An 11,154-nucleotide genomic window follows, 5' to 3' on the forward strand; every position below is an offset into this window, starting at 1 on the left:
AATGCGGCTCCTTCTGCCGTACCCTCCCCATCCCTGCTACCAAATTTACTCCCGGTATCATCACTCACGTCGCATCCTCCGGGATATCATCCTAACCTACTCCTCCAGCCCGAGGATGCTCGGGCTTTCCGGCTCCAGGCTGAAAGGGAAGCAGTTGGGTCATTACTTACTTTTCCTGAGTATTGAGACATTTCTGCTGGCTGCTATCCAAGACCAAAAGCGGGAGCCAAACCAAAACCGCGATGGACAGGAACATTGGACACCCCGCTATATAGCAGCCAGGGTGTGGGGGGGGAGAGCTGGGGCTGGTGTCGCGAGGGCTTTTTAACAAAGCAGTGGGAACCGGGGGCTTTTCGCTTTCCTGCTTCGTAGGCAGAACCGCCGGTAACGGGGCCTGCTGAGTCCGGGGTTTTGATTTTGGGCAGACAATCTGACAAAAGATTTGCTTGGCAGAGCTTTGGTTGATTAGTGGTGCACATTTACTGCTCCTTTTTGAAGGACAGCTTCCCCCCCCCCCCGCCTTTTTTCCCTTTCTTTTCCCTTATTTCCCTTTTTTTCATCCCTTTTTTCCTTCTCCTCTTTTTTCCTTTTATTTCTATTTTCCTTCTTTCTCCTTTTTTTTTTTTTTTTATAGAACAGACAAGAAGTAAATAAGGAACCAGCAGCAGCTCTAAGCATGGTGCATAGTTTCTCTATGTTAGGTTTGCTTCTTTTTACTGGTTTTTCCCAGCTTCATCTCACCTGTTGCAGTGTGGCAGCCAAAAGCAAGCGGCCTTGGAAGACTCCTCACCAATAACACATTGTGCTCCATCTATCAAAGCAATGGTTTCTCGTTCAACCTTCAAACCTCTAAGTGGCATCTCTGAAAGCCAACGACCTAATCCCCTCTGAAGCGCAAAGGCTTGCAAACCCACCGATGTGATTCACGAGTGTCATTTTTATGAATGTTCTGATCTTTCAGCACTGAAGGACCAAGACACAGATATAAGTTCAGGATTAGAGGGATTTTTAAACCATACCATTGACCATGAAGTAATACTGACCATATAGGTGCAATTACGGATTCAGAGTCTTATCTCAAATGCCAGTGTAAGGAAAAGCTGCTTCATATTCCCCTCTTTTGTGTTACAAGAGCATCCACAGACTTTAACTGTCTCATTCTCAGGACAAATAGCAAGGGAAAGCCCCAACCCATCAACCCTGACAGTTCATATTAGTAAGTCAGGCTAAGAAGAGGTAAAGGCAAACGCATGGGGGTGGCCCACGGACCAGTGCGCAGAGATGTACCAGGGCACCATGTTAAAAGGCAAGTTTTCTTTTATGCTATTTAACAGCTTTGCAAGAGACTTCACACCCAGGTCCTACTCATCAAATCCTCCTCTTCATCACCCACGGGGCCACCGTTGCCTCCCGCCCCGCTGCCGACACTCCGCTCCCTGGACCATCAGGCATATGCTTTGAATCCAAACCCTAAAAACTCATTTCTTGGCAGACTGCTCCCATCCGCACCTGTGCAAGCAGCCTTGCTCGGCAACCCCACTCTGCCGCCTTTGCTCACTGCTTCGTTTCAAGATTAAAGACCGTTTGGGAAGAAAGGTTGTAATTATTAAGGCTTAAATGTACACCACCCTTTCAATTAAGATGTAAAAGTAAATAAGTGCGTGTGCACGCACACGTAGGCTGAGTTGGAAGACGTTGTGTTGACTGGGATGCACCAGAGGAGGAAGGAGGGAGGTGGCACATTGCGTTTGGAGAAGAAACGTATCCTTCAGCTGACACAGGTAAACCTGCCCCGGCATTGCAGAAATGCTGTTTGCATTTACATATTCGATGGAAGGCAGGAAAAAACGAAGAAAAGCCTCATCTAATTAAAAAGAACCTACCCAAACCCTCACTGAAATGCCAGTGTTACTTTCTAGGTGCTCAATTAGTCACCAGATGGTGTGAGAAAAGTAACAGCACATGGAAAGTCCCACTTGGAAGAGCAGCAGCCAGAGCAGGGGGCACCCCCAAAACCAGCCCTTCCTCACAGCCTGGGAGTGACGAGGCAGCACCATCATCGGTGTTGGGACCCAACACTCCCAACCACTGGGATGGTAATGGTCCACATGCTCTTCACATTGGCCATGAGCTCTTTGGTGCCTGGAGAGCAAGACCCACAACATCCATGGCAAACTAAAGTACCTAGTAAATTAAAGTACCCAGGAAAGCAAATATTACCACAGGAGAAGGTTTTTATGGAACCACAAAAGCCTGGTTTCCTCCGGCTCTGTCTCATGATGGGATTTTCCTGTTTCTCTTGAGGTGCGAGCCTTAATTAGATCTGCAGGAACTTGAAGTATCTGAGACTTCTGCCGGCTGTTAGATTTGTTAGTTGTCCATCAGGTTCAAAAGCTATTTTAGGAGAGATGGAAAGAGGGTGTGACAACTTTATTCTCATTTCTTTGAGAAACCATGTTAAAGATATGAAACAGCCAAGGGCCCATGTCTAGAAAAAAGGAGAATGGTGGAAAAAAAAAAAAGAACACTCAGGAACTGCAAACTAATCCCTGGGGAAAAAAAAAAACAAACCCAACTTCATTCCTTGAAAAGGATGGAATGGCTGCCCACGGAGGAGATAAAAAGAGCAGCCTGAGGAGCCTGTGGCCACTAGCAGCCTTTCAGGCACGTGATGCTGAAGCAGACCTTGCCTCCTGCTCATGCCCACGTGCAGGATTGCATCTGACCATGGTGCCACAAACTAACAGGATCGTGGGCAGCCCCCCTCCGCTGCAGCTGTATAAAGGATGAAGCATTGGAGACACGAACGTACAAGTTTGAGCATTAGGCTTTAACATACAAAACCCAAAAGTCTGAGATATTTTTTGTGCACCTTGGTTTAGGAGGAGAACTCAGGCTTGATGTCTGTAGAGCTAGCTCAGGGCTGCGCTGTCCCTGCCTGCCTTTGCTGCCATGAGGCCAAGGAGAGAGCTGGTCAGAGATTATTTGCTCTGAGTTCAGGCCAGAACCAGGAGGCTGAGAAAACCGAACACCTCAACTATGCGAGATGGCCAAGGTTGATTTCAAGTCCATCATAACCCTGCAGTAACGTCCCCAACAAAACCGGGCTGGGAAGGACTCAATGCCACAGAACACTGTCAGTGCCAACACTGGTCACAGAGATAGACCCAGCCATGCTAGAAACCAGAACTCAACCATCCAGGGCAGAACCATCCTGCCTGGTATAAACACGGTAGCTCCTGGCCACCACACCGCTCTCCTCCCCACATCCCACCTACACACAGGATCCAGGCACAGCTCTTGTCTTCTTACAAAGTGATTTCCGTTACATGCTAAGGGGGTGTGAACAAGGTTACGTCGGCATAAATAAGCCTAGGCCTGGTGGTCTTCAAAACGCAGCCATGACATGCCACCACCTCTTTCCATGGCATGTTACATAGCATTTATGGGGTTGATTTTTCCATGTAGCTCAGCAGACACTGGCCATTGCATGTGTCCGGCCCAGCCACACACCTCGCAATAACCCACAGCGTTAGGTGGTGCTGGCAGAAGGATGCTGCCAAACAACCCGACTTAAGGTAGGAAGATGCCAAACTTGCTCCTTCTCTGACAGAGATTTCAAGAGAGCAGGGCGTGACTCCTGGCGGTGAATCTTTGGGAGTGACCTCGCTAATGCTAACAGGAATATTTCTTAGCAGAGGCTGAGCAGGATTAGCATTCTGCTCAGAGGTACCTACTACAGCCAGTACAACCCCACACAAATAATAATTAAGTGAGCAACAGCCAAAGAATCATAGAATCATTTAGGTTGGAAAAGACCTTTAAGATCATCGGGTCCAACCATTAAGAGCTGCACTGCATCCTCCGAAAGGGCCACACTTCAGCTTCTGGAGGAGCTTTTAGTATCTGCAACAAAGGGTAAGACCCGGCACAGGAAACATCCATACCTCAGGGCTTTCAGAATGCCATCTGGCTTTGAAAGGCTCACAGATCACTTCACATACATCAGTACAAGATAATTCTAGTTCATTAGATATGGAACAACCATGGGTCTAGCTCTTTCCCACAGAAAATTTTTTGGCTCGCTGCTGAAAAGGATGAGCACATCTTGTGGGCCACTTCAGAGCAGCAACAGACCTCAGAGTGAGACTCCATCCTTATGACTCAAGGCAGAGCTTCAGTATTAAATACACGTTGCTCACTTAAGACCTAGCCCACCTCATGCCAGTTGCCAAAGCACTAATTTCTGCTGGTGATTAACCCATTCCCAGTGCCTGGGCACGCCACGTGCTGCCTCACAGAGCTGCTGGGAGGCGGGTTACCCGAAGTGCAGAACATCTCTGCAGACCATCCAAGCAGAGAAAGGATCTTCCAACCCACACTCTCACTGGCAGAATACATCATCATTGCTGGAAATGGGAACCAGCTGCTAGGTGATGGTTTTGGGTTCAACTCACTGTCTTCATCGTGGATGCATGAAGACATAGAGTCTCTGCAGTACCTCTACCAAGGGTGGCCATCCCATACCCTGACCACCACCCATGGCATAAATAAGCCTAGGCCTGGTGGTCTTCAAAACGCAGCCATGACATGCCACCACCTCTTTCCATGGCATGTTACATAGCATTTATGGGGTTGATTTTTCCATGTAGCTCAGCAGACACTGGCCATTGCATGTGTCCGGCCCAGCCACACACCTCGCAATAACCCACAGCGTTAGGTGGTGCTGGCAGAAGGATGCTGCCAAACAACCCGACTTAAGGTAGGAAGATGCCAAACTTGCTCCTTCTCTGACAGAGATTTCAAGAGAGCAGGGCGTGACTCCTGGCGGTGAATCTTTGGGAGTGACCTCGCTAATGCTAACAGGAATATTTCTTAGCAGAGGCTGAGCAGGATTAGCATTCTGCTCAGAGGTACCTACTACAGCCAGTACAACCCCACACAAACAATAATTAAGTGAGCAACAGCCAAAGAATCATAGAACCATTTAGGTTGGAAAAGACCTTTAAGATCATCGGGTCCAACCATTAAGAGCTGCACTGCATCCTCCAAAAGGGCCACACTTCAGCTTCTGGAGGAGCTTTTAGTATCTGCAACAAAGGGTAAGACCCGGCACAGGAAACATCCATACCTCAGGGCTTTCAGAATGCCATCTGGCTTTGAAAGGCTCACAGATCACTTCACATACATCAGTACAAGATAATTCTAGTTCATTAGATATGGAACAACCATGGGTCTAGCTCTTTCCCACAGAAAATTTTTTGGCTCGCTGCTGAAAAGGATGAGCACATCTTGTGGGCCACTTCAGAGCAGCAACAGACCTCAGAGTGAGACTCCATCCTTATGACTCAAGGCAGAGCTTCAGTATTAAATACACGTTGCTCACTTAAGACCTAGCCCACCTCATGCCAGTTGCCAAAGCACTAATTTCTGCTGGTGATTAACCCATTCCCAGTGCCTGGGCACGCCACGTGCTGCCTCACAGAGCTGCTGGGAGGCGGGTTACCCGAAGTGCAGAACATCTCTGCAGACCATCCAAGCAGAGAAAGGATCTTCCAACCCACACTCTCACTGGCAGAATACATCATCATTGCTGGAAATGGGAACCAGCTGCTAGGTGATGGTTTTGGGTTCAACTCACTGTCTTCATCGTGGATGCATGAAGACATAGAGTCTCTGCAGTACCTCTACCAAGGGTGGCCATCCCATACCCTGACCACCACCCATCCTGTGCCACACAACACCTCGTGTCACCCCATGTGGCATACAGGCTCCAAAAATACCTCCTCATGCCTGAGCAAAGCCTGCCACAGAATGACGGTTCAGATCTGGCCAGGTTCCTGCTAGGAAAAAATAGCTCCTCAGCTTGGAGTTGGGACCTGCTGGTCAGGTTTAGCCAAATATTTATTAGCAGCATTACAGAGATGGATATTGAAAAAAAATCTGCAAAAGCTTGTTTTCAGTAATATTCTGCCCAGGGATCAGTTATTAGTGCAGCTCATCACACAGCAAGCATCTGAGATAGGGCTTGGATTTGGGAAAACAACAGAAAGCCTGGTGTTTTGGGTGAAATCCTTCCAATTTTCAACTTATTTCAAAAGGTAAAGGTTCTAGTAGGGAAACCTAAGGACACCTAAGAAAAAGCTGGATGCTGAGGACACCCACCACCCCCCCAGACCTAGTTTAGCCACGTTTCTGCCGTGCCCATAACGAGTTGAAGGCATCTGTGCAAAGGTTCTCACTCCCCCTCCGCAGCTGTCAAAGGGGAGCAATTTTGACCGTATTAGATGAGGTTATAAAGATTAGTCAGTATTAGCAAAATGCTCTGAAGATGAGTGGTACCGATTACATAAGGACTAATTAGAACCTGTTGACTTCTTCTCGAGAGGCATATTGACACAGCAGTGCCAATTAGCAGGATAAAGCCAACAAGGATGGGCGCATCATCACCACCTGCACCGCGCTTGTACGGCCCTGCACAGCAGCCCGTGGCATCGGCACAGACCATCAGCACAAACTCTTTAGCAACAAAGGCCTAAGACTGCATTTTTAATTTTTTTTTACAGGTGAAAATGCAAATATACGCACCATGACATGGGCTACCCTTCTCATTTTGGGCTGCTGCACTTCAAAGGAAACTACTGCAAGCTGGGATAGACCTGGCAGCATGTTTTATGCTCACCCATGCCAGAAACAAGGGTAACTGCACAAGTTGTCCTTGATCACTTCCAGGGTGCAAGTTTGGACATAGAACTTCTCTGTTCAAAGAAACTAGAAAAAGAAAAGCCTGAGGCCTTCGCCATTGCCTCCAGTGCTGCCAGAACTTCCTCAGCAAAGTCCAATTTCAGCCCACACTCCTCTGCCCTTGGTTGAGGAACAACATAAGGCAGCCTGGACCAGATACTATAACACAGCTACTGCAGATACAAGGGAGCAGTAAAAACACGTTTCCAGCTTTTTCCTTCACCAGCCCTTGACAGAAGCTGGGAAGAAGCGTTAGGCAGAAGACTCCACAGACCCAAAGCAGACTTCCCCCAAACCTCCCCTGCTGTGGAGTTAATCAGGATAAACTTATCAACATAAACAATCATAGAATCGTTTAGGTTGAAAAAGACCTTTAAGGTCATCAAGTCCAACTGTTAACCTAGCACTGCCATCCCACCACTAAACCATGTCCCTAAGCACCACATCTACCCAGCTTTTAAGTATCTCCAGGGATGGGGACTCAACCACTTCCCTGGGCAGCCCCTTCCAGTGCTTGACAGCCCTTTCAGTGAAATTTTTCCTGATGTCCAACCTAAACCTCCCCTATCGCCCGCTACCTGGGAGAAGAGACCAATGCCCACCTGGCTACAACCTCCTGTCAGGCAGTTGTAGAAGGCAATAAGATCTCCCCTCAGCCTCCTCTTCTCCGGGCTAAACAACCCCAGTGCTCTCAGCCACTCCTCATCAGCCTTGGGCTCCAGACCCCTCACCAGCTTTGTTGCCCATCTCTGGACAAGCTCCAGCACCTCAATATCCTTCTTGGAGTGAGGGGCCCAAAACTGAACACAGTATTCGAGGTGCAGCCCCACCAGTGCTGTACAGGGCCACAATCACTTCCCTGGTCTTGCTGGCCACGCTATTCCTGATACAAGCCAGGATGCCATTGGCCTTCTTGGCCACCTGGGCACACTGCTGGCTCATACTCAGCCAGCTGTCAACCAACACCCCCAGGTCCTTCTCCACCAGGCAGCTTTCCAGCCACTCTTCCCCACACCTGTAGTGTTGCATGGGGTTGTTGTGACCCAAGTGCAGGACCCAGCACTTGGCCTTATTGAACCTCATTCAGTTGGCCTTGGCCCATGGATCCAGCCTGTCCAGGTCCCTCTGCAGAGCCCTCCTCCCCTCGAGCAGATCGACACTCCCACCCAGTTTGGTGTCATCTGCAAACAAGAACAGCAGGAAAAAGAAGGATCACATACCCACTCTGCCTGCGGTCCATCCTCGCCTTGCTGAACTGTGTCTGCCCCACCGCTTTTCTTGCCCTCAGCACTTCCATGTGTGGCAGGCTGGGAGATGGGCAGCTCAGTCTCTCAGGCTCAGGCCACCGAGAGGTTTCTCGGTACTCATGCAGCGAAGCAGGGAGCTGGACAGGAGCACAAGCAAGGCAGGAATCACTTCCAGAACCAGCAGGTTTTAAATCCATGCAAGTCAATGGGAATTTAACTTGACTTATGGTAGTTAGATTTTGCTCATTTCCTGAACAGGATCTTTGCACTTTCACATTTGCCAGTGATCACCCCTTAAAAATAAGGCTGGGCCCCATTCCATGTGCATCAAACTTTTTCTAGCCTGGGCCAGGGAACTTATTTCCTTTGTGACTTGCCTTTTAATCCATGCACCACTTGCCATAATCCTCCAGAAGCCTCCGAAGGATCAGGGCAGCTGCCAGACAAGGCTATATAAATTCATCATTTCTAGGCAAGCAGCAGTTTGCTAGATACTGGTTTCTCGCTTCTGTACAGAACACAGGGCTTCTGAGATTGCCCACCACCCCGTTTTAGGGCTCTCACAGTGAAGAACCTAACCCATGCCAGCTCTTAAGTCGGTATAAGGAAGCATGAGGCTGCCCCGGCCTCTGTTAGAGGCTGGAAGGCACCATCCTGAGAAGCCAACAGAAATCTCTGTACAGCAAAGGACAAGTAGTTCTCTGATCACACTTGACCACACATTTCATTAAAACGGCAAGACCATTGCACATGGCTGGTCTTTAGATCTTATTAGCAGAGAAAGCCTTGGGTGAGTCGCATAATTTCTTACTGAATGAGCCAGCAACAGGAGAAAGGGAACAACATATGGTGGTGAATTCAATTCTTCAGCTATTACAGAATACGCAAGAGCAGTACAAGCTTCTCAGTGCCAGGTACATGAAGTCTTGGAAGTTCCCACTGCAAATCATCCAGAGAACCTGCACTTGCCTTTAAGCCCTCCTGAAAAGCCTCACCCCTGGAAGGCAAGGGCCTTGAATATCCCAGGACTATCAAGTTGCACATTTCCTCATCCATCCCCTGTAAAGCTTTACCAGCTGGCTCACTTCAAGCACCGATTCAGCAGCAGCTATTTCAGGCTTCACATTGAACCCCAGTACACATGCAGCCACCCTTTTACAAAAAAAATTGAGTAAGTGTGGTCTTTGAGATTTCTGGTATTCCACAGCTTCTACCTTTTGATGTAGACCACAAGATTGTGCCCATGATGCAACGCCAAAGACTCCAGCCATGCACCAAGTCATCTACCACCTGATGATTAGGCAACGCAGGGTACTACCAAACAGACGGGTATTGCCCCAAGTTCCACAGAAGATAGTTTTCTGAATCCTCAGCAACTTCAACACCAGCCAAACTACCCTCGTTCCAGCGTTGCAGGTTCTTGTGAAGGAAACCTCTTGCACAGCCCCAGATCAGCCTGGTTCTGAAAGGAAAGCGTGTGCTGGTTTCCCAGAATGAGGACTCTGACTTTGCTAAGCTTCAGTGATCTATCGCTTGTGACCGTCATCCAGCTACAGAAGCTGTATTTGGCACAAGGCATCAAAATTCAGGTAATAAACCAGCTTTCAGAAACTTTGGGAAATATCCTAAATGAAGGAAAGAAAGCAACTTTTGATTTTTTTTTTTTCCTTTTGCCAAGAAGCTAGTTAATCTCATGGTAACCAAAGAGAAGATTAAGTTTTTCTACGCACACTGTTAACTGAGGTGTTTAGACAGTCTTCTATATAATACGAGGGAACTGTATGTACAAGAAATGAAGAGATGAGATATACCGAATGAGTAGCTTTTAGCACAGACCGAAATGCAAAAGCTAATTCTGGTTGCAAAAACATTGCAAGCTTCCCTTCCATTTTACTCCTGCCGGAAAGAAAGTTTTCAAACGGACAAAAACACATGAGAAACACTTCATTTAATTAACTGTTCCCCATATCAGCCTCAGTTTTTGTTGTTGTTTTGGAGTTTGTTTCATTTTTAAATATAAAGTAGGTCAACTGCATGCTTTTTTTTTTAAATACACAGTTGAAATAGTTTGTTTCCAGACTTAAAAGAGATTAAGGCCTGTCAAGCCCCTAGTCCAAAAGCCAACCAAAAACTTGCAGCAGGTTAGGGGGAGCTGCCAGAGCTGCCCCAGGAACGGCCAAGTGCCAGGAGCCCACTCACCTCTGCCCGTGCTGTCCAGGTGCAGAAGTACGGACACGCATGATAAACAATCCACAGCAGTTTGTTCGGGACGTGCAGTTTATTTTACATGACATTTTTCTTTTCTTAGCAAGTCTGTGCTCGTGACCTGAATAAATCCACTCCATCCCGAAGCGTTCCCAGTTACAAGGTCCACATGAACAGTCTATAGCGCAGGTGTATACCGGCCCATTACGTGGGACAGATCTGCATTCCCTTTACTCCATAACTCTTAGTTACAGAGGAAAAATACAGTGCTGGTTGTCTGACTGAACCCCCAAGCCTTCCCTTCCAAATCAAAGGTGTCACTGGTGCCTCCTTCCCACGAACGGGCACACAGCACAGCTGAGCTACTCGGCCAGCCTGGAGTTCTAGTAGGAAAAATGGTTGGGATCGCTCACAACCAACTTCCCAAGCGACAGTCAAACAATCCATGGGCTCCAAGGATCTCACACCTCCTCTTAAGGCAGCAGGTGAACATTTTTCACAAAAAAAAAAAAGTTGATATGGAATAATCAACAAAAAAATTATAAACAGAACATTTAAGGTTTGCAGCTATTTTATTTACAAGTATACATTTAACACAAAGAAACACTGATATCCAAGCCTAGTTAATAGTAGTGTAACAATATGCATCATTTTGATGATTATTCTAACCAACAAACTACACTGAAAAATTAATGCCAGTAAAATTCTTGGTCATAATATTAAGAAATACAATATATAAATTGAAAATATGATTGCTTAAAATTTGAAAATGGAAGTGAAGCCATTTGCACAGGAGTCAGAGTTTAACATAATCTGAAGGGAAAGGCTCCAAACCAACTGTTTATCTTTCAGGTTAACAGAAGAAGGGAAAAAAAAAAAAAAAAAAAAAAAAAAAAAAATTCCGGCCGAGCCGAAGACGACAGATGATTCTGCCGATGCCTGTGGAAAGAAAGAAAGA

General features: G+C 47.2%; 1 protein-coding gene across 1 annotated transcript in view; it reads right to left on the reverse strand.

Annotated features, from left to right (window-relative positions):
• CRYGN (crystallin gamma N) overlaps positions 1–191 on the reverse strand; it is an 8,355-nt gene extending 8,164 nt beyond the window's left edge. The window contains exon 1 of the mRNA XM_009644079.1: positions 171–191. Within this exon, the coding sequence (XP_009642374.1) occupies positions 171–191 (21 nt within the window). The remainder of the gene's footprint in view (positions 1–170) is intronic.
• Positions 192–11,154: the final 10,963 nt, after the last annotated feature.

The sequence above is a fragment of the Egretta garzetta genome, unplaced genomic scaffold (assembly GCF_000687185.1).
Source record: "Egretta garzetta isolate BGI_Z169 unplaced genomic scaffold, ASM68718v1 scaffold117, whole genome shotgun sequence".
Taxonomy (NCBI): domain Eukaryota; kingdom Metazoa; phylum Chordata; class Aves; order Pelecaniformes; family Ardeidae; genus Egretta; species Egretta garzetta.